Raw genomic sequence first — 24,917 nt, 5'->3', positions numbered from 1 at the left:
GGGATGGGGCACAACTAACGATGGAAACACTGCGAGAAGATTTTTCCAAAACTTCGAAAAGTCATAACAAATTACAGGAATCGATGAATTGATTGCTGGAAAGACTATATACATTACTCCAAGTTTTGGTTTCAGGAAAAAAAAAATAAATGCCGAAAAGTTTAATAAATTTGCAAAAGAGACTGCAGAAGAGTTAACCTTTATGGATGGTATTACATGCCATCTTCTCTACACAAAGTTTTGATACACGGAGCAAAAATCATCAGCAATTTTTGGTTTCCAATAGGGCATCTGTCTGAAGAGGCCTCAGAGTCTAGGAATAAATACTTTCGGAAATATAGAGAATGCCGTGCAAGAAGGTCTAACAGAACTTTTGCAAATGAAGACATTTTACATAATCTTTTGTTGTCTTCCGATCCATATATAACTGATATGCGTAGCTGTGATAAAATTCATAGCGATTTAACAGAGAAAGCAATATCTCTTTTGTTATAATATTTTTGTTTTCTTTTTTATTTAGAGATTAGTTCTTTTGTGAGTCACCCTGTATATTTTGTTAACTATTTGGTACAGAAGGCCATATTAATTTAGATATAACAGAGAAAGTAATTTCTCATATGTTATAATGTTTTGTTTTCTTTTTTGTTTATAGAGGAGCTCTTTTTGTAAGACACCCTGTATATTTTTTAAAATATCTGGTACAAAAGGCCATATTAATTTAGATTTAACAGAGAAAGCAATTTCTTTTTTGTTATAATATTTTTGTTTTCTTTTTTGTTTAGATATTAGTTCTTTTTTGAGACACCCTGTATATTTTGTAAACTATATGGTACAAAATGCCATATTAATTTAGATTTTTGTTGTATTTATTGAAGTCGTACATAAAAAACAGTAAAATAAAAGTATTAATTTCGAAATAAGTCAATGTCCATATTTTCCTATGCTTCGATCCATTGTGCGGCGTTCTATTCTGCGATGGCAATCAAATTCAACTTGTCGAGTTTGATCGCGTGATTGCGACCCAACTGATTTTTTCCCGTTATTTCGTGTGTTTTTTCTTGTTGCAATTTAGGAATGGAGTTAACAGAGCAGCTAATTAAGGCTGTAAAAATACACAAAATTCTATATGATTTATTCGATCCAAGTGACAAAAATAATAGAATTAAAAATAAAAAGTTTGAAACAAAATTGGAGTTGCAATTGGGTTGGATAGTACATAGATTTTTATTGTTTAAGTTTAAATATTGTAGGTAAATATTTAAGAATGTTTTTTTTCGGTATACATAATTCACATTTTTAATTTGTACCTATGTATACCTACAGAATCGCGCACTACATATAGGTACGGCGGTGAACGTGAACGCGTTGGTGTGTGCTAGAATGATCACTCATGTTATCGCTGCCCTGATCGTAATCGTGATCGTGACCGTGATCGCTCCAGTGTGCGTGTAGCTTAATTCATAATATGTCATTCTGAAATCAAACTAATTATGAAGTTTATGGGTGCTAGGGTAACAATTATCGCTTCAGTGTTAAAAGTAAATCACGTGACTTACTTTTAGCACTAGTGCTAAAAGTAAATGACTTTTACCATCAGTGACATAATGTCACATTTTAGGCACTGACAGCATGCGTTAAACATTACATTTTTACTGACGTTTGTAGAAAAAATATGTTTTAGTGGTGATAGTGCTGTAATTTTTTTTTCGTTACCATCAGGAGCGGATACAGAAATTTAGTTTAGGGGGAGGGCGGAATGTATTTAAGGGGGTGGCATATAAAAGGTAATGTAGAATATACTTTTTAGAGCGCTATTTTTAACCCAAAAGGTTAATATTTAACCCAAATTATAGATTTTAGGGGGGAGGGCTTAGCCTCCCCTCTAGGTCCACCACTGGTTACCATGATAGTTTTACATTTATAAATATCACTCTCTCTTCTTAGCTGTACTTCTTCACTGTTGAATTTGGATTGTGTAAACAAGATGGGGAACTGAAAGTTTACGGTGCCGGACTCCTCAGCAGTGTAGCTGAGCTGAAACACGCCATCGAAAACGCCGATGCGAAGGTAAAACGTTTCGATCCCGATCTCACCTGTCTTCAGGAATGCATTATAACCGACTATCAACTTGGGTACTGGTACACGGATACATTCGAAGAAGCAAAGGAAAAAATGAGGTAAACATAAATTGAGGTTAAGAACCTGGGTTTAATACAATGACTAAAGAATATAAAGACATACAACACCCGAGACCAAATTGTTACCATGGCTCCAAACAGTGCCGTGGCCATATATATTTTTCTTAACTTAGCTGCTTGAAGGGATATTCATATTTTTGATAAATGTTTTGACTACGCCTATGGTGTGAGCGGTGGTATCCTACTAATTAATTACGAAAAAAAACGCATTTAAATGTTAACAAAAGGTATAAAACTAGTATCGACGTATAGCACATATCAAGTACAGGGTGTCCCACTAAGAATAGCTCTCGGCTGTATCTCGGAAAGTATTAGCCGTAGGGGCTGCGGAAAAAAATATTTATAACTAAAGAGGCTATGAGAAATTGCTGGAAATTATTTTCAAGTTTGTAGAACGATCGCTAGGGGGCGCAACTGCAACAAAAAATAAGAAAATGGTGTTTTTACACAATTTTGCCTAGATAAGGTGTACTATAAGTAATAGCTTCTTAATCTTCAGTAAATTTTGAATATTTTTTGTTAGAGCCATTTTCCCCTATCTACCAAAATAAAGTGGTGGGGGAAGGTTAGATCTGTTTGTATTTAAATATTAATAACTCTGGACTGGATGATCTGAATCCAACAAGCGAGGGCTCGTTTAAAAGAGCGTTTCTTGCTCTATATTATACCATATAAACAATAATAATAAACTTTCGAACGTAGACGCTAGGGGGCGTTGTCTTACAAATTAACAAACATTGCGCGTTTTTTGGCTGATTGTAAAGAGTCTCTCTCTCTCTGTCTTAATTCCTACAAGAGGAATGTAGTGGTCAGGTGATGTGTGAGGTTTGTCTCCATAATTCCCTGTCTTGTGTTTCATGTACAAGCGTGTGCAGTGGCTTGTGGGTGATCTGTGATAGCTGGTCTATCCATCGGGAGGGCGAGCAGCCTCTTGGTCTTCTTCCCGGAACCTTGACCTGTATAATAAGTTTTTCCATACAGTCAGTATCCCTCCTCATAACGTGACCGAAACATTTAAGTATACGTTGCAAAGAGTAGTAAAAGCTTAAAAAGTCAGCGAAAACCGCATCTTGATATCTTCTTTCAAACCGAAGATATTAGCAAAATTATAATAAATACGAAAAAATAAGCCTTTCATTACCTTATTTTTACAACACGGTATCAGTAGCCCTCTTGATTATGCCTATTCTAACAAAAAATAAGATAGAAACAATTAGTTTATTTTAAAATCGACGTAATACCAGAATACCATAATACCAGAGGTATTAATATCTATTAATTAGGATATTAATAATAGTGAACAAGAAACGATGATTCAGTGATGTCATGGTAGGCTTTGGAAAAAAGTTGCTTTTGACGTAATAGTATAAACGTCAAATTGTTATTAGATCAACATTTTGATAGTCTTAGCAGCGTTTTTTATCTTTTGATTGCTTTTTCAAAATGCCGACAACTTCAACTACTTCAAATAATAAAAGCAATAAAAAACGCTGCTAAGGCTATCAAAATGTTGATCTAATAACAATTAGACGTTTATACTATTACGTCAAAAGCAACTTTTTTCCAAAGCCTACCATGACTTCACTGAATCATCGTTTCTTGTTCACTGTTATTAATATTTTAATTATTAGATATTAATACATCTGGTTGTGATGATCTGATGTGATCTGGTATTATGGTATTCTGGTATTTCGTCGATTTTAAAATAAACTAACTGTTTCTATTAGAGTCTATTTAAAATAAATTAACAGTATCTATTGAGTTATTAATATTTAAATAAAAACGGATCTAACCTTCCCCCACCGCTTTATTTTGGTAGATAGAGGAAAATGGCTGGAACAAAAAATATTCAAAATTTACTGAAGATTAAAAAGCTATTACTTATAGTACACCTTATCTAGGCAAAATTGTGTTAAAACTCAATTTTCTTATTTTTTGTTGCAGTTGCACCCCCTAGCGGTGGTTCTACAAACTTAAAAATAATTTCCAGCAATTTCTCATAGCCTCTTTAGTTACAAATATTTTTTTCCGCAGCCCCTACAGCTAATACTTTCCGAGATACAGCCGAGAGCTATTCTTAATGGGACACCCGGTACATATAGTATCATAAAAATAGTTACCAAATTCAATAAGAAAACGCTAAAAAGTTGGAGTGGACTGTTTATTTAGTTATGAAACGCAACTCCTGGCTCCTTCTTATCGTTGCGGCTTTTACATTTGAAAGCTGAACACTTTACCATTGTAATAAAGTTTATACAAAATTCACTACACACAACAAATTATTAAAAATCGCTAAAATTGTCGCTGTTGACGAGGTGGTCATCATCTGTAGGCTCCAAAATGTTGGCGTCTAACGTAACAAATTCTGCTGCAGCCCGTATATGGGCGTTACATATCCTTGTATTCTTTAGTCATTGGTTTAATATTAGTGTTGTAATAGAGAAAGCGTTCCCATTCGTGACGATGGTATGTTTTGCACACTCAATATTCTCAAAATTCTCATTTTTCTCGAGAATAATAAAAAAATTGATAAAATCTGTTTAGGGCGCACAGTGGGGTATTTGACACCGATAGTTGATCGAAATTTTTTTATGTAGACCTTATATAAATTATTGCTATTTTCAATTAAAGAGGAAATAATATGAACTAAATAAAGGATAATTCGTCTATTCTAAAAAAAAAGAAAAATCACTGTTCCAGTGTTTCCACGGTCAATGCCACTAATGCCAGTAGTAATATCGCAACTAATACTACTAATGCTACGACTGATCCGCGACCAATTTTCATATCACTAATGCCGCTACTAATGCCAAATTGTGCTATACTGCATCAATGCCATCGCGGTTTACACCTCGCATTAGTATATCACTGGTTTGCAAATTAGAGGAAACCAAGAATGTTTTTCTCATTTTATCAGCAAAGTCGCAAAAAGTCGCAGTATTTTATTTTACTGTATGAAAGCCCAATGTTTACTAAGTAAAACGTATATAGACAATATGCTGAATTCTTCGAAATGCGCAACTAAATCTCTAAGTATAATAAAAATGTCACAAATTTTATCAAATTTTCTGAACGCCTAACTTTTAGTTGCAAAAAAAATCGTTAGTATAGAGAATATCAAAATAAATAATATGTTTTTGTAGAATACATACCTGCAGCTTGCTGAGCCATTTTCAATGAAAACAATAATATAAACGTTAAAGGAGCACAAGAACAACAATAATTTATAATTTTAAACATAAAATTTAGCCATTTACCTCTTATCTCTGAGAAGTAACAACTTTGACGTTTCGTTGAAGCAAATGAATGCTACTAAACACACCCATAGCAACGCCATTCATGACAGACATGATTTAACTTATTATTTATCTTTTTTTGGGAAATCTTAAACACATTTGCTTTTTCGAATTTCGATCACCTTTTTCATGCTAATACCACCCTAATACTCCACCGTGCGTCACCTCAAGGAAAGCAGTGGCAAACCACCTTGAGTATATTTGCCTTGTACAGCCTCTCAAATATGCCGTTCGGATTCGACAATAAACTGTAGGTCCCGTGTACTTGTGAAACACTGATGACACACATCACAAGTACATGCGAGAGGAGCCGACGCTCTATATAGAGTATAGCACTGTAAGAAGAAGAAGAAGGGTGAAATTAAGGCTGAAAGTCTGGAAAAAATAGTTAGAGCGGTTATACAGGGTGTCCCAGATATAAGTGCAAGTATTTTAACTGGAAGTATAGTTCAACTTCAGAAACACACCTATGAGGGTTTTTTCGCGAAAAAATAATTCTGAAAATTGGAAATTTTCTGAAACATTTTTTGGAATTTTTTTTAGTTTTTAGTTAAAAAACATAATTTCTTGATAATATGGCAACATAGGTATTAGATTAAATTTACAAGAAAGAATCCAGAAAAGATCCAAAATTTTAGGAAAAAATCATTTTTTTGGAAATTTTCAAAGTAAAAGAACTCCGTTATTTTGGACTCCGTTATTTTGGACTCCGTTATTTTGAAAAACCATAAAGAGAAAATATGTTTCTTTTATCGAGATCTACCACCCCTTAAAATACTTGCACTTATTTCTGGGACACTCTGTAGAAGTATGAAATTTATAATACGCACAGAGGTCCTCTTAATGGCAAAATTGAGTACTAACAAACGAATATTAATTTAAGTTGTATCGAGACTTCTAATGAAACGATGTTTCTTGACACTATTATCTTATAAATCAAGGAATGTTATTTATTATAACTATAATATTTTAACAGTGATATATTATCGGGAAGCGGTCTGAAAAAAGGAAGCGGTCTGAAAAAGCTTCTAAATCAAACTCAATTTATTCTATAGCTCTATATTTCGACATGGTTTGTCTTCCTCAGGAGCGTAAAACTAAAAAAAAATCAAAAAACAAAAATGTTTTTCATCTTCAAACACAGTAACAGCAAATTATAGCAATAAACATTAATTATTATTATTTTTAATAACATTATCATATTATTAATATTTTATTTTGTTCAAGAACTTTTGCTGAAAGGATTCAAAAACCCTTCGGCTTACGATACAACCCTTACACTCAGAGCGTGGAGGTTCTGAGCAACGCTCAGAAAATCACTGCGGTCGTTTCTGAGCTCAGAGGAGACCTGTGTATCGTGAACAGCGCTCTGAAGAAGATCGGAGCAAGAGATTCAACTTTGGACGTGAACAGAATAGCAAATCTGCTACAGACTGGGTTAATCACTGAAGATCTATCCTTGGAGAACGGACAGAGTATTGACGAACATGGTGTGGGTAAAAAGGAATAAAAAAAATTAAGAATATAACTTCTGATAATAATTGATTAAATAAAACATGCTGGATTTAATGATGAAAAAAAAATTGTTTGAACTAGGCTAATTTTATTTTTTAGAGCAAACCAAACCAAACCAAACCAAACTAATAACAAAAATGTATAATAATAACAATAATTATAAGAATATATTTATCATTATATATGTATAAAATAGAAGTCGAATAGTGCGATGATAATAATATTAAATATGTATCTATATAAAAAGAAGAACTATATAAATAACAACGAAATAATAAAGATGTTAGAAGAAGAAAAATTATCTTTTATTTCAACCTTTTTTGTTGACCTTTTGGCAAGAATGGTAGCTTTTCAGCCGCTAAAGTCACCTTTTCTGAACAGAACTCAAGGGAGAAGTAAAGCTATACAGGGTGACTTATAGTGTTGCCAAAGACCACTGCATTAAATTTATTATTTGACGACTTCACTAAAATAATTTTTGTAAAATACATATGCAGTAGAAACTTTGCATAAAAAGGTTAAGGAAGGAGAATACAGGGTGTCCCAGGCTGAGCTTGAATTAGAAGTTTCTAGAGAACTACAATATCTAGATCGGAGATTTTTTGTACATCATGGTAATGATAATATATAGGGTGTACCATTTGAAAAATTTGAAATTTCTTAATATAATAATAATATAATATAATGTAAAGGGGGGTCCGAACTGTATTCCCGAAACTTCGGTAGCATACTCTGCAGATAAAAATAAGTAAAAAAAATCGTATAAATTCATATCCTAAAATGCTTAGTTTCGGAGATACAGGGTGTAGAAGTTTCAGTTTTATTTCGATTTTTTCCAAATAATTTCTGAAATAACGTCAATATTTGGATGAAAATTGGTATCTGGGAGTTTTTTGACAAGGAAAATTTGATTATGATGTCAATATGACTCCTATTTGTAGGGGGCGCCACCTACATGTGTTTTATCTCTTATGAAGAGAAATAACTTTTCGTCCGTACCTGTATAAATCTACTGAGTGAAAAAATATACATTTTCGTGATTTCTTACGTAAAAAATGTCTCTTGGTAAAAATCGCTACGAGCAACTGTTCTCAAAATATTTAGAATGGAAATAGTCAATACATGTTATTATTGACAAAAAAGTCACAGATTAGGTATAATACTATACTATATGTATGTATACAGATAAAAATCTTGTCCCTAATTCGTGGTACGAAAATTGTTTTTTATGACGATGAGCAAACGAGTAAAATTTCCTGTGCGCAAAAATCAACTCGCGTTTAAACAGCGTAATAACTGGGCCGGTCAGGCGCTGTGCACAATTTTAGAGGCCATAAGTGGGCGTGCTATGTGCGCAAACTAGTAACCTAACTAGTGCGCGACTCCGAAAATTGGAACCACGAAAAACAATGCTTTTGGCGATAAGTTTATAATCTGTATGATCTGTGAAAAAATTAACATGTCGAGTAGATAGTTATTTGATCGAAATGATAAATTTGGGAATTTTTTTATATTTTTAAATAAATTTTTCTTTGAAAAAATGATGATAAAACAGTTTCTGTTGAACTTTTGGCAAAAAACATTTCAAATTTATGAATTCTAATAACTATTTAATCAACATGTTTAATTTATGTCAATGATGACAGGTATTGGTAATTTCGATTCTAAATATCTCAAGAACCATTACTCGTAGCGATCTTTACCAAGAGACTTTTTTTACGTAAAAAACGTCTTAAATGTATATTTTTTGCTCAGTTGTTTTATACAGGTACCGACGAAAAGTTATTATTCTTCAAACCAGTTAAAACATACGTAGGAGGCGCCCTCTACAAGTAGGAGTCATATTGAAATCAAATTTCTCATGTCAAAAAACTCCCAGACACCAATTTTCATCCAAATATTGACGTTACTTCAGAAATTATTTGGAAAAAATCAAAATAAAAAAGAAACTTCTACACCTTGTATTTCCGAATCTAAGCATTTTAGGACATACATTTAAACGAACTTTTTTATTCATTTTTACCTGCAGAATATGCTGCCGAACTTTCCGGAATACAAGTCGGGCCACCCTGTGAATAAAAAAGTTATGGAATTTTACGCAAAATCTAAAAATAAAATAAAAAATTGGGGTTTGCATTTAAAAAAGCATACGTTATATTCGCCACACTTTTTTAAAACACCCTGTATATTCTATAATAATTTTAAAATGTGCATCTTAACCTTCCCTATAACTTTTCTATTTAACATTTTTTAATAAATCCCAAAACAAATGAAATAATGAACTTTACTCTATCGGTCACTCACCCTGTATACTACAAGAAAAAAAACCTGGAAGGCTATATCGGGCAGTTTTAAATTTCCCGCTTTCCTGTCACAATACACGAACCACCCCCGAAATATCGATCGCTACGAACGGCGGTCTCAACAGGGAAAACCGAAGGGCAGGAAAATCAATCCGTCAGTGGTGTGGAGGGGGTAGGACGGAAGAAAAATGGCTGACCTGGAGTTCGAGCAGTTCGGCCAGAAATTCGAGAAAAGCTATCAGAAATGTTCCACCACTAGTTCACCATTTTATTCGTAAGTTATATCTAAGTAATTTGATTAACTTTAATTTTTTTGGCTTCAGTTTTTTACAGTAGTATTGTTTGTTTCTAAACTGTATTAATGTGAACTGGTTGATATAGAGTAGGCCTGCAACATCATCCGTATGCATCACAAAGTAACAGGATTTTGGGTTTTTAGTTAATCTTAACTCAAAATATTCGTAAAACAGGACTTCTTTCTAATATATATTATTGACTAGGATTAGATGGTATATGTTCTTTAATTATAAAATAATCCCTTTAAAAGTATTAGATATATTTGCCCTAATTAAAGATGTTATCTCAGAGAGAGGTTTAATTTATAATATATAGTTCACCTATATAAAACATCAACATTAAACAATGAATAAATGTTATAACACTTTTATTTGTTATGTGGTAAAATAAATTTTAACTAATACTTTTGGTATATTTTGTTTTGATACGTTGTATCTCAGAATATATTAATAATAATTCATTATGGACATTTATTATTGCATTATCAAAATTAGGTTTTATTTTTAATTTTAATTTTAAAATAATCGATCTTTAGATATGATTTATTTTTCAAGGCGGAACAAATATTATACATAAAAAAGTTATTTAATATGCTCAATAATATATACCGTGTAACAGATAAAGTCCGCACCATATATGAAATTTTTTTATTTGTTGATATAAATGAAATTTCCTTTTGGCGTTAGTTTTGCATTAAAATAGATTAAAAATGACATAATAAAATTTACGCTGTTACTATCGACTGTCTGTCATATTTGACATAAAAAATATATTGTCTAAAAATGGGTTTATTGGCTGAATTTTGAAAAACTTTATTTGAAAAACATGTTTTGTTTCCTTTATACCAATTTGCAGCCATTAGGTGAGAAATGAAATTTTGAAATTTATATACAGGGTTGTTCACCACATACGACACGGAGTATTATAGCTAAACGATTAGATTTTTACAAATTGTAAGTTTTGGGTTCGTTGAAGGACTATTAGAGCTACAATTTAAAAATATTTTTACAAGATACAGAGTGAAGAAGAAGTTTCTCACTCATCGACCTTCTTATTCCTTCCATCCATGTTTTCTTGGGACGTCCTCTCTTTCGTTTTTACCAGGTGGAGCCAATGAATGACTTGTTTTGGAATTCTTTCATTGTGCATTCTCTGAACGTGGCCGTACCATATTAATTGTTTTTGTTCTATATCATTTACTATTGTTCTCTCTATTCCCATCTGTTCCAGGTTATATGAACTTCCTGGTTCATTGCAGATTTCTTCTCGATGATCTGTTTCAATGCAAAGATATTATCTGTACATGATCTTCCGCCTCGGAAACCATTCTGCTCTTCTTCTCCTTAGCTGGAGTATTCCTCTTCAATTAAGTTCCTCAGTATCTTTCCATAGAGCCGACTCATAGTGCTGGTGACCGAAATTCCCCGGTAGTTGTTGGGATCCTTCCTTGAACCCTTTTTATATATAGAGGAGATATATGCTTTTTTCCACTGTTCAGATACTGGATGATCATTTAAGCATTGGTTAACTATGTTTGTTAACATTCTAAACAATTTTTCACTTCCAGATTTAATGAGTTCCGCATATACTCCCTCTGAGCCACATACTCTTCCATTCTTTAAAGACATTATAGCGGTTTTTATTTTGTTGGTATCCACGTAGATTTTCTCTCCTTCAATGTTTATTTAAGGCTGTGGCGGTTCTTGATACTCAGGTCGGTTCTCTGACAACAAGTTGGAATAATATTTCACCCATTCTTTGTTAGTTATTATTTCTATAGGGGCCGACTCCTGTTTTTCAGTTGTTGTTGTTCTTATAAATCTCCATACTTCCGTAAATATCAGGGTTGGCATGATTTAAATCAAGTGATTCTTTTAATTTTAATCATCGATTTAAATCAGAAAAAAAATTATTAAAACTTTATTATAAATCAAAAAATAACTGTAAAAGTTATAAAAATGTGTCCTAGAAAAATATAAAAAATATTTCTATAAAAGATATAACAGATAATAAATCAAAAAGTAATCGTAAATATTATAAAACTATATAAAAAAAAGTATCTATTCATCAGTTTAAATGTTGGACCGATTTTTGAAGTAATTTCGTGTGAATTCATTAGACCGCTAAACGCAGGGATTTATTTTAAAATTTATGTATAAGTGACAAAAATTCGCTGTTCGAATACATCATTCGCAGTCTAGTGCAGAACTAGGTTCTTCTGATATAGAGACTATCTTCATTCCCCAGAATCTACAGGGTTGTTCACCACATACGACACGGAGTATTGTAGCTAAACGATGAGATTTTTACAAATTGTAAGTTTTGGGTTCGATGAAGGACTATTAGAGGTACAATTTAAAAATAATTTTACAAGATACAGAGTGTCCCAAATAAGTAAAAAATATCAAAGTTGTATTTTTTTTAAATGGAACACCCTGTATATTATTACATTTTTAGTTTCTACGATTAAAATAAAGGTAAATTTGATTAAGGTTTATTATACTTAAACCTTACCGTTTTTGAAATATTTTCAATTTTGTGAAATTGCAGTAAAAATTTTAAAGCTTCATTTCTCCAAGTGTATCAATGTTTTTAATACTTAATATTTAATGAAGTTTATTTATTGATCAGTTATTGTGTTGCAATAATAAAAATAATACTGCCTTATACAGAGTGTATAAAAATTTATTTTAAATAATGATTAGCTTCAAACGGCAATAACTTGTTTAATTTAAATGGAACACCCTGTATATTTTACGAGAATCAGATGCACAATTTAATTGTCTATCAAATTATATTATACCATTATCTAAGTTTCCGTAGAAAATGCATTTTCTTGTAATTTAGAACTTATTTATCAATATACCCATGGACTATTGACATTTTAGATTATTTTTAAAGATGTACCAAATTTTTAAAGAGTACAGATACTAATATTGTCGATATAATTCGTTTATTTCATTATAAAATTAAAAAAAAACTGTTTAAATATTTGTTAAAGAGGACCAATTAATATGATTCCAGTATTCAAACTACATTAACTGACTGTTTGCGCTGATTAATAATAATTGCTTCAAATACTAATATACTGAATTTTGTATGGGCATTAAATAGTGTAATAAAAAAAATGATATTTCATTTTTTAATAAATGCTTATTTATAACAACAAAGACTTTAATTTGATAACTTATTATTATATTGATTTCTGACTCAAAAATCCACATTTATTTATAATAATTTATTAACGAACACAATTAAGTATGTCATTAATTAGTATATGGGCGGAAATAATGGTGTTATATTTAATTAATGGTATACTCTTTTATAAAGATTTAAATAGTTTTCTTTTTGCATACAAATGGGCTAGTAATATTATCGTTTTGCTAAAACGATAATATTACTAGTCTGTACATTTTGTACATTTGTTGCTTTAAAACAATCTAAAATGTCAGTATTCCATGGATATATTGATAAATGAGGTCTAAATTATAAGAAAATGCATTTTCTACGAAACTTGAAGGGATAGGTAAAAAATGGTATAATACAATTTGATAGACAATTTAATTGTGCATCTGATTCTCCTAAAATATACAGGGCATTCCATTTAAATTAAAGAAGTTATTGCCGTTTGAACCTAATAATTATTTAAAATAAAATTTTAGACACTCTGTATAAGGCAGTATTATTTTTATTATTGCAACACAATAACTGATCAATAAATAAACTTCATTAAATATTTAGTATTAAAAACATTGATACACTTGGAGAAATGAAGCTTTAAAATTTTTACTGCAATTTCACAAAATTGAAAATATTTCAAAAACGGTAAGGTTTAAGTATAATAAACCTTAATCAAATTTACCTTTATTTTAATCGTAGAAACTAAAAATGTAATAATATACAGGGTGTTCCATTTAAAAAAAATACAACTTTGATATTTTTTATTTATTTGGGACACTCTGTATCTTGTAAAAATATTTTTAAATTGTAGCTCTAATAGTCCTTCAACGAACCCCAAACTTACAATTTGTAAAAATCTCATCGTTTAGCTACAATACTCCGTATCGTATGTGGTGAACAACCCTGTATAATAATAATTGTTGTCACACACACACACAGGAAATATGTTGTTTTATATTTTTTTTGAAATGGTTGTATTTTTCCAAATTCTTACCGACATTTTGTCCTGCAGTAAGTATTTTACACTTTGACTAATACTAATTTCAGTCTCGACGTAAGAGTATTTCCGAACAATAATGTATTGTTTTATTAGAAGTAAAAATTATACTTTTTTGATGATGCTGTACCTTTGAAGGACCATCGTAAAGCTATTCCGACGTTACAAGGAAGGACAAAAAGTACATTTTTACTCCTAATAGAACATACATACTATTTTTTTAAAATATTTAAATTTAAAACATTTTTAATCAATTTCGAACATTGCAAATAATATAAACAGGAATCGAGCAACAATTTGTACACTCGTTGAATTTGACACTTAATATCAGTTTAATAATATATTTTTGTACTTTTGTGCTTATAGGCGTAACAGTGCTTTACTTTTATACCTAGGCGTTAAAATGACTAAAATTAATACTTTTGAGACGTTTGAAAAACAATTCTTTTGATCTGAAGCGAGCGATTTTTTTGCGAAATTGGTGACCGATGTGGAAAAATGACAAACGCACCCTAGAATTATTAATTTTATCCATAACGGGCAGAGTTATAAAAATTTAGCCATTTAGGATAGGACTTTAACTTGAAATAAGTCCTAGACGTTTGGAAATCCGATTTAAATATTGTTTTAAATTAAAATCAAAAAAATTTGATTTAAATCAAATAAATCTGATTTTTTAAAAAAAATCATGATTTTTTCCTGAAATTTTTATAACCAGCCGATTCTCATGGTAGAAGCAAAAATATTTGAGTAATACAAAATCAATCTTCGACAGCCAAATTTGCTCCAGAGGGTGCTAATCGAATTTAAAATACTCGGTATGTGTGTCTATTTATACAGGATCGCTGATATGTATGGAAACGGTCGATTATTGAGTAAAATATACGAGGTACCGCAAAAAGGTAAACATAAAAGTTATAGGGGTTTTAAATGTCTATTGGCGAGTAATAAATTTAAGTATACAGGGTCGGTCATAAACTCGTGACACATCAATGTTTCATTTTTTTTTAAATGGAACCCTCTGTATATTATTGCATATTTCAATTGTTCCTTCAATTGTAAGCAAAAACAGAAATACACACAATGTACCTTATACGAACCGTTTCCGAGTTATTGACTTTTGAAAATATCACTTAAATAATCCGATTTAATTAATTTTAGTTTGTTCCGTTTCATTTAACGATGCCATATTCTGCGGAAACTGTGATACTTTATAATATTTGACATTAATTTTCAAGTTAGCATTTTATATATGTATAAAATGAGATTACCTTATATCAAGTCTGGAAATTACATAATTTTCGATTAACATGTCAAAACCAAAACTCGATATCTCGGAAACGGTTGGATTTAGGTACATTATTTGTATTACAATTTTTGCTTAAAATTGACAGAAGAATTGAAACACCCAACAATATACAGGGTAAAAAAAGGTACTTTAAAAAAATGAATCTTTGAGGTGCCACGACTTTATGATCGACCCTATATACTTAAATTTATTACATGATGTTAGGCATTTAAAAACCCTATAACTTTTGTATTTAACTTTTTGTGGAACCTCGTATACTTTGCCCAATAATCGACCGTTTCCATATATGTATATCGCAGCGACGCTGTATGATCGAAAAAGAAACGGCGTCAGCGATGGCTATGAAATGAAGATCGCTCTCATTTTGTATGTAAAATTATATAGGGAATGTCATCGATCGTCTTTTTCAAGCCAACTGGACGCCGTATTTTTTCGATCATACGGTATATCAATTGTGTTGATTAGTTTTTTTATTAGTTTCTTCTCTCCGTCTTTTCCATCATGACTGACTTAGCATGATCTGTCAAAGAAATCAATTTAAAAATGAAAGGCGCTGTAGGTATACAGGATGTTTCAAAAAACATGTGCCATCTCTCGTGGGGAGATTCCTGACGTAAAAATAAGATTTATTTTTCATATCAACATATAGGCCCGATTCTGCTTTGTTTCGTAGCTACAGGGTGTTAAAGTTTTAATATTTTTTCGATTTATTATAATTTTCTTCCAAGTACTTTTAGCGTTTTGAATGAAATTTTGAGGGTAAAAGTTACTATAAGTACGACATATTTTAAAGCTAAAAATATGTCGATATATTCACCAGTGACGTGCATATGGGTTATCATTAGAATATTTTTTTAAAAAAAGCATGTACGCCACTGACTTTTTTTTCTCTTGTTAGCGGAATTGTATCATAGTATCAGTTTAATGCTGATTAAAAGTTGTCTCTTGATATTTTGTCGATTTCCGCCTACTTGATGAGATAAACGCAATTTTATTAATTTGCCTAGATCCAAGTCTAATCAACCTCTTAAAAATGTGAATATCATTAACTTGTGAATGTTTTAAATAAGTACTTATTGATTCATCATTAAAAAGATATGAAAAAATAATTATTTTTTTATTTGAAATTGCTGTAGGTTGGACTAATCGTAATAATAACTAATAGTAATAATATTTAGCAATAAATTAGGTAAAATATATAATTTATTAATTTTATTTTTATTTTAATTTTATTAATTGTGATTAATAAAATTGCTTTATGAGACTTTGGCCGCCATATTTAAGTAATTTCCGACATCAAAGTCTCATACAGCAGCTAACATCCCTGATTCAAAAAATTCTTTACCAACACAGGATACCCGATGAATGGCGAACCAGCACCACTATCTTGATGTTTAAGAGAGGAGATAAGAAGCTGCCCTCAAGCTTAGGCATAAATCTTCTAAGCACCACACTAAAACTTATGACAAAAGTGATAACAACCAAAATTAACGACTTAACATGCTTAGTAGATGAACAGCAAGGTTTCAGATCGGGTAGATCATGCACAGACGCGGTTTCTGTCATAAGACAGATAACAGAAAAATCAATCAAATATAAACAAACCAGCGTATATGTGTTTTATTGATTTAGAAAAAGCGTTCGACCGTGTGCAGCTAAGAGACGTTGTACACCTTCTTTACAATAGGCAAATCCCACATAACCTCGTTAAAACCATACAAAACATATATGAAGCGAACCAAATTCGAGCTAAAATTAACGGGGTCCTGACTGAACCAATAAATGTAGGCTGTGGTATCAAGGGAGTCACAAGGTGACTCCCTGAGCCCTCTTCTTTTAAACATCATTATGGACGAAATAATAGGAAATGTACGTTTACTGAAGGGATACAGTATGGGCGATCAGGAAATTACTATTCTATGCTATGCCGATGACGCCGTATTGGTAGCTGAAAATGAGAACGATCTACAGCGCTTATTACATCGATTTAATTGCACTGCCAAATCACTTAATATGATAATATCGACCCAGAAAACTAATTGCATGACGACATCAAAAGTACCACTAAGATGCAAACTGGAAGTCGAGGGCAATGTTATTCAGCAAGAGATGAAGTTTAAGTATCTAGGCATAGAAATCTCAGGATATGGTGATGTAGAAGCGGAGGTGCGAGAACGGACAACGAAGGCAACCAGAGTAGCAGGATGCCTGAATGATACAATATGGCGAAATAAAAACATTGAGGTGGAGACTAAAGCGAGAATTTACAAGGCAACGGTACAACCAATAATGACATACACTGCAGAAACTCGACCTGATACAGCGAAAACTAAACAACTACTAGAAGCAACCGAAATGAGAGTACTACGCAGAATAGCTGGAAAGACGCTTCTGGACAGGGAGAGAAATGAAAGCATAAGAAGAGCGTGCAAGGTGGAAAATGTAAATGAGGGGTACTCAGCAGAAAGGAAGAATGGAACGACCATATCAGCAGAATGGACAACAGAAGGATAGTGAGAGTTGCACGCGACAAATCACCGCTTGATCGCAGAAGCTTAGGACGTCCACGAAAACGATGGACCGACAACTTGTCAGTCTGACCGGTAGAGACGACGAAACCAAACAGGCGATTCGCCTAGTATGAAGAAGGAAGAAGGAAGAAGAAGAAAATTGCGTTTATCTCATCAATCAGGCCGAATTCGACAAAATATCAAGTGATAACATTTATTTGGCATTAAACGCCCTATACACAATTTTGGATATCAAAAGAAAAAAGTCATTGGCGCACATGTTTTTTTTTAATATTTTAGTGTTAACCCATATGCACGTCCCTGATGAATTTATCGACACTTTTTTAGCACTAAAATATGTAGCACTTATAGTAGCTTTTACCCTCAAAATTTCATTCGAATCACTAAAAGTGCTTGGAAGTAAATTATAATAAATTGAAAGATTATTAAGATTTTAACACCCTGTAGCTACGAAACAAAGCAGAATCGGATCTAAATTGATATGAGAAATAAATCTTATTTTTACGTGAGGAATCTTCCCACGAGAGATGGCACATCATGTTTTTTGAAACACCCTGTATATTCTATACTACTAATAAAAACAGAGCCGGATTTAGTTAAAATTAATTATAAGAAATTAACTTTTTAGTTCTTTTGATAATGTCTCTATATATGTAGGTACTATAATGGTTAAATTGAATATTTAAATACTGTTAAAATGTCGTCGCTTCTAATTTTCTCAGCTATGAAATTCAAAATAACGTTTTACTAAAATACTATTTTTACAATATGTAGTAATAACGAGCAGTCTCAAAATCAAAAATAATTAAAACTAACTTAATCTTATGATACTTAGGCACCTAAATGAACTAAAGGTTTGTTCTTTTTTTTAATAGATTAGTTCACTTGGATGACGACTCTCCTGGCACAACCCCTTCTCCAGAACACGAGCTCAATGACTGTGATATATCCATTCCAGAGGCGCATTCTAGCTTACCGGAGAAACATGGACCTCAATCGTGTAAGAAAAATCTCTAATAATATATTCTATTTCTCAAATTATTATTATGTTAATGTCGTAAATACATAATAAAATTTTAATTAATACTGCTGAAAACTTTTGGAACCTATTTTAAATGAGAAAAAAGAATAAAGGTTTATTTTTAAAAGCTTCTTTTAAACTTGAATAAATTAATTGTAATTATTACGTTTGAATAGGAAATGACTTACTAATGGCGTATTAAAATAGTACTACCTTTGAAAAGTAAGTGTTAACAAATACATTTATGGGAGTAAGCAGGTAAATCTAAAAAAAATGTTTAAAATCTAAATTAAATGACAAAAAATGGAGACAATGGAAAAAAATTATTGGAAAGAAATGATAAGGAATGATTTTTTCAAGATTTTAATATTGAAGTTGAAATAATAATATTTGTTATATGACAATTTTGTAATATGTGGTCATGATAGATATCACATGACACATGTCGATATAATTTCTTTGTAATTTATGTTATAAACATTTTGACCCACATGTTATAAACATTTTGACGCACACTGTACCACAAACCGCCTGCACCCACATATAGAAAAAATCCTTCCAGAATCGCAAACGGGGTTTCGCACCACCGTCGATTCCATATTTTCCATCCGCCAACTACACGAAAAAGTAAAAGAGCAGCAGTCTAAACTTTATGTTGCATTTATCGACCTAACACTCTCGCCTTCGACTCTGTGAACAGAGATGCACTTTGGGCAATTATGAAAAAGTTCGGAGTACTCAACAAATTTCTTACAGTGCGTAAAAACCCTCATAACAACAAGTCAAGAGTGTCACATCATGGATCACTGAGCGATCCCTTCCTTACGAAAACAGGAGTTAGTCAGGGACATAAAGTAACTAAAATAAAAGAGTGTTTGAAAGGTTGTCTAACTTGGCCATAATGTTGCATAGTTCAGTTAGGGCTCCAAAGCGTCGCCACCTGCTACCTGTCACGTGTCATTACAAGAATGACAAGTGACATGACAGCAAATTATTTATATTTTGCAATTGTTTACAATTTTGTTTTGTATTTTGGAATTTTGTTATTATTTTGTGTAGCATAAACTTTGTTTGTTTGTGTTGTGTTTGTGCGTACAGAAATTATGGACGAAGTTTTATTTCCCGAGGAACCAGAGACCTTATATTTCTCTATGATTTGAACTTTATATTTTTGTGCTGTGTTTTGCCATCATCATGTAATATTTTGTTCAGCCGATGATGTGATTTGAACACGATCCAGGAAAGGGTATCATGCAAAGCAAGTTCGATATGTAAAGACATTGCCCATCTCTGAACTCTGTGAACGTAAAACGAACTGACTATAAATTTGCCCCTTCATTTAATAGTGTTGACCATTTGCTACCTCAACTGAATTTCAACTGCTGACTGCTGAGTTTATAAATCCAACTTAAAGATGAATTAATTTTTGATGATGTCTTATTTAAATCTTTATCTGTTATAATAGCATAGATTGCAAACCCTGCGATCTTATATGCTTTGTTAGTGGCGTTGTTAAATACGTTTTATAATACTATAGGTAAATCGAAGGGTAAACCGCTGGTGTATTTTGGTGGTGTACAAGATGTTGGCATTTTCGTGGCATTATTGGTATTAGTACTAAATTATTTGGCATTACTTTGGCATTAGTGTACAGAAATTCATCAGGAGTTTACCCCTCGAGGTTAATTCAGCATATATGTTTTATATTATCAAATTTAATTTAGCATTTAACTGTAAGCATTTGAAAAGTGTACAATAGTTTATACTTTTCAAATATTCCGTTTTTAAAAATAAACTTTCATTATATTTTTACAGTTTTAATTTCGTAATATTTTTAAAAATACATAAAATTTTATATTCACATTGAAACAGCCCGCCTTTTTTGTGGTAGGCAATGCAGATACCTATTTTACCGATAAGGTCTGTCATATTTCGATTAGTTCAGTTAGGGCTCAAGGGTGCGCTACAATCGATCCTCGTTAAACGTGTTGCCTACTTTTGACTATGGAAATGACTACTCTTTTATTTTATATTTCTCTATGGTCAGGGATGTGTCTTAGCGCCTCTCCTAATCAACATATTCATGGCAGCGCTCTCCATTATAGTGGACAGCAAACTGCAAGAGTGAGGATTTTGTCCATTAGATATAGATAGGACGGCGGTCTGTTGTCTGTTCAACATAAAAAGGCTCAGGGCAAAAACATGTACAAAATTCATCACAGAACTTCAATACGCTGATGACTGCGCTCTAGTTGCAAAAATGTTTCAACAATTACTAGAAATGTTGAACACATATACCTGGGCATACGAGGCTTTGGACCTTAAGCTAAACATCGACAAAACCAAAAACAGTGCACTCCCCCGGACAATCACAACAATGCTATAAAAATCGAAGAAGAACTATTGGAATATGTAGCGGAATTCAATTACCTCGGCAGTTTCATTTCGGAAAAGCGCCTCAACAGCATTCTGCAAATTAAAAGTCAGGGTTTTCTACAATCATGACTTGAGTACAAAAACGAAACTTGCAGTGTACCGAGCAATTAAAATCCCCACCATGTTATATGGTAGCGAAACCTGGGTGCTGTACCGCCGACCATCATGTCTCAAATGAATCGGTCGTTGAAAAAGCTAACTGCGAGAGTATTGAAGTCATGATTACCAAATCCCGCTTAAAATGGGCTGGTCACTAGCGATGGGAACTATCGAATGAATTAGACTATTGAATGGTTACTGAATGAATGATTTCAACTATCGAATGGTTTTATTGGAATAAAATCATTCATTCATTTGTATACTAAAGTATATGTGACAACCTCGCCGTGCGACTAAATGGTTAATCGTTGAGCCACGACTATCGAATGCTTTTGATAAATGAAATTTAGTATTCATTTGATTTTTGTGTGCGTCAGTGCATTCATTATTAGTTCTTCCAAATTTTTATAACTTCGCCTTATAAATACTGTGCTATTTTTAGGTTTATTAAAATATTTAAAATACTAAAATAGTAGCTTTTTTTAACTGACGATTGTGTGTGTTAATTTGTGTGATTTTCCGTAGCCCGATCTTTCAATTATTTAATTTTATATGGTATATGGTCTATTTTTTAATGGGAAATTTTGAGAAGTAGCAATTTTTAAGAGAGATGAGATGATTAGTTGAATTTAATAATCATATTTAAGTAATGTGGTTAAGTAAATGGTTATCGAACTCAAACTATGGGGTGAGAAAATTAAATTGAAAGTTTTACACGTGCCAATTTAAAAAAAAGTTAACGATGTTTGTATTTTGTTTATGCTAATTCTCTTACATGTAGTTTTTTGCGAAGAAATATTTCATTTATTTTTTAAAGTAAATGCCAGTAAAAGTAAATATTATTTTTAAATAGTAACACTAAACTAATATAAATAATTTGGATTTCTAATTGTTTATTTATATTTTCCTTCCATTACACTGCATGCTTAGAAAATTAATAAATGTTTATATTTCATGATTTTAAAATTTGTTGTTAATATAACAAATTAGTTCTGTAATTATTATTATTTAATAAACCAACATTGCCAAAAAATTTAGAGACTATATTATTTTTAAATAGGATCTAATATAAATAATTTTGATATCTAATTTGTTGTTTATATTTTGCTACTACTTAAAAAAAAATGTTTATATTAAATGATTTTAAATTTTGTTGTTAATAGGTATAACAAATTATTACTGTTATTATTATTTATTAAACCAGTCTTTGCTTAAAAACATTAAAAATCATTTTTCTAACCTACATCCAAAATAACAAGTATTATTGCAGTGTAAGAACAGAATATTAATAAAAAAATGCAAAATATATAGACATACTATCCCTAACTAACTAAAGCCAAACAATAATATTCTTTGCTGATATCAATTAATACCAATATATGGCAACAGCGCCCTTCATAATGTATTTTCTGTGTAAATACTAGCACCTCAATAAAAAAAATAATGTGTCCTTATCTTTATCTGACTCAGGAAAAAATCAAAGATGCCGGCTTCTTTCATAGCATTGCCACCGACCGCTGTCGGGTTTCTCGGAAAGAAACCTACGTCGCCGGGCGACAACTAAAATCCAGTTAATATTTTATTATAATCGATCCTGGCGAATAAATGAATTTTATAAATGAATGGTTTTTGCTGCCGAGTTACTTTAATACAATAGTTCAAGGCAGATGACGCATCTATTCGATCATTTTTATTCGAATAGTTTTCAACGAATGTTTTCTTACTAGCTATCGAATTATTCGAATGAATTGCAACTATCGAATGTTTCGATAGTATTCATTCCATAGTTCCCACTACTACTGGTCACGTATGCCGAATGCAAGAAAACCGCATACCAAAATGTCTGCTTTACGGTGAGCTTGTAGAAGGTAAGAAGAGGCCGGGTGGACAACTCAAAAGGTACAAGGACAGTTTTTACGAAAACTGAAATGGGATTAATATGCAGAATGAGTCGGAAGAAAGAGCTCACAATAGAACTCAATAGGATCAACCCTCACAACCGACCCAACCAAAAAGTAAAGTGGCAACAAAGTAATGAGATTTTTGAATGTCCGGAGTGCGGTAGGCTTTCGTTTTCATTCGCAAAAAAGCTCATGAAAGAAAACGCCTTGCGTGACCATTTTCTGATGCGTGTCAAATACTCGTCAGCGAGTGATGGCAGTAGTAAGATCATGTGTGGCTGAATTTTGAATACGACATATTGAAACATTATTATATTTATTTTGTGATAAATTTTCAATTTATATTTGACACTTCTTTTTAGTAAAAGAAGACCGAAGCAAATCGGCTGACAGTTTCGGCAGAGGAGCACCCACCCCACCATGGACTGGTGAAAGACGTCGACGAAAATTACCAGAAATACCAAAAAACAAAAAGTGTAATAAGAACCTGCCTCATTATTTTTGAACTGTGATGTTTAAAATTATATTTTTAATCTACAGCTGCCCTAGTCACAATGTACAACGCTCAACAGCAACTGTCACGAGAAATGTCACTGGCAGAAGAAATGGGTGGGGCCAGCAGCGGACCCAGCTCTCTGCTAGTGCTAAAATGTGGATATTTATGGGACGACTCACCAGAATCAGACAGGTAGGTACATATTTTGTATTTACACTTTACACCTTTGATATTAGCAAATTTACTTTAGAGAAATATTCTAGATATATTTTTTTCTCTCTTCTTTATGTGCCTTTCGTCCCTTTTCAGAAGTTTGAATATTATTATGGCAATTTCAGTTTTTGATATGGCGGCTACAAACAATTTATTGATATTTTTTTTTTCAAACCATATAAGGTTACCGAAAGTACCGGGAGTTCCCGGTTATTTTGAGACATCAAAGAACCGGGGGTACTTTCGGGATTCGGTAATAATAATTAAAAATATATTTTTTATTACGTGCGAAAGACTTTTCATACTTTCTAGCGGTCGAAATCAAATTCTTCTAAATAAGTAATGATGCCAGGGGCGCATATCCGGGAGGGGTAATGGGGGTAATTACCCCTCCCAGAAAGAAATTAATTAAAAAGATAAAATTTGGTATAAAATAAAATTGTTACAAAAAAGTTAATAACACAAATTAAAACAGAATATCCAAACCAATCCAAGTAGATTTTTTTCCACAATTACAATACCTTCCAGCAAAAATTTAATTCAAATTTTGTACTTTTTTGAATATTCACACTACCCCTCCCAGACTCAATCTCTAGATGCACCACTGGCCCTATAACATAGAATACAACATTTCAATGAACAGTTCTTCCCATAAAATCAATAAAATGCAAAATATACGAAATAATATACATATGTACTGATTTCTTTCGAAAATCGACAACTATGAAACTATGATCCCTTCCCCGACACAAACGGTACATCGTGAAACAGGAAATTGTAGAAAGAAACAAGGCCTATACATAGGATACAACATTTTAATGAACAGTTCTTTCCATAAAATCAATAAAATGTAAAATAAACGAAATAATATACATGTACTGATTTCTTTCGAAAATCGACAACTATGAACCCTTCCCGGACACAAACGGTACATTGTGAGACAGAAAATTATAGAGAGAAACAAGCCCTATAACATAGGATACAACATTTTAATCAACAGTGCTTTCCATAAAATCAATAAAATGAAAAATATACGAAATAATATACATGTACTGATTTCTTTCGAAAATCGACAACTATGAAACTATGATCCCGTCCCCGACACAAACGATACATTGTGAAACA

The 24,917-nt window shown here is 32.0% G+C and overlaps 2 protein-coding genes across 3 annotated transcripts in view; both read left to right on the top strand.

The window, feature by feature from the left end:
* The window catches only part of LOC115885880 (tryptophan 5-hydroxylase 1), a 35,772-nt gene extending 28,711 nt beyond the window's left edge, over positions 1 to 7,061 (top strand). For both annotated transcript variants that reach the window (XM_030904917.1, XM_030904916.1), the window contains exons 8-9: positions 1,945 to 2,177; positions 6,722 to 7,061. In XM_030904917.1, coding sequence (XP_030760777.1) covers positions 1,945 to 2,177; positions 6,722 to 7,004 — 516 coding nt within the window. In that variant the 3' untranslated portion in view covers positions 7,005 to 7,061. The remainder of the gene's footprint in view (positions 1 to 1,944; positions 2,178 to 6,721) is intronic.
* Positions 7,062 to 9,475: 2,414 nt separating this feature from the next.
* Positions 9,476 to 24,917, top strand: part of LOC115885881 (JNK-interacting protein 1) — a 35,911-nt gene continuing 20,469 nt past the window's right edge. The window contains exons 1-4 of the mRNA XM_030904918.1: positions 9,476 to 9,586; positions 18,502 to 18,626; positions 23,446 to 23,559; positions 23,624 to 23,771. Of these exons, the coding sequence (XP_030760778.1) occupies positions 9,501 to 9,586; positions 18,502 to 18,626; positions 23,446 to 23,559; positions 23,624 to 23,771 (473 nt within the window). The 5' untranslated portion in view covers positions 9,476 to 9,500. The remainder of the gene's footprint in view (positions 9,587 to 18,501; positions 18,627 to 23,445; positions 23,560 to 23,623; positions 23,772 to 24,917) is intronic.

This window comes from Sitophilus oryzae, unplaced genomic scaffold, assembly GCF_002938485.1.
Source record: "Sitophilus oryzae breed Bouriz unplaced genomic scaffold, Soryzae_2.0 scaffold_465_pilon_pilon, whole genome shotgun sequence".
Classification (NCBI taxonomy): domain Eukaryota; kingdom Metazoa; phylum Arthropoda; class Insecta; order Coleoptera; family Curculionidae; genus Sitophilus; species Sitophilus oryzae.
This window is presented reverse-complemented; position numbering and strand designations above follow the sequence as displayed.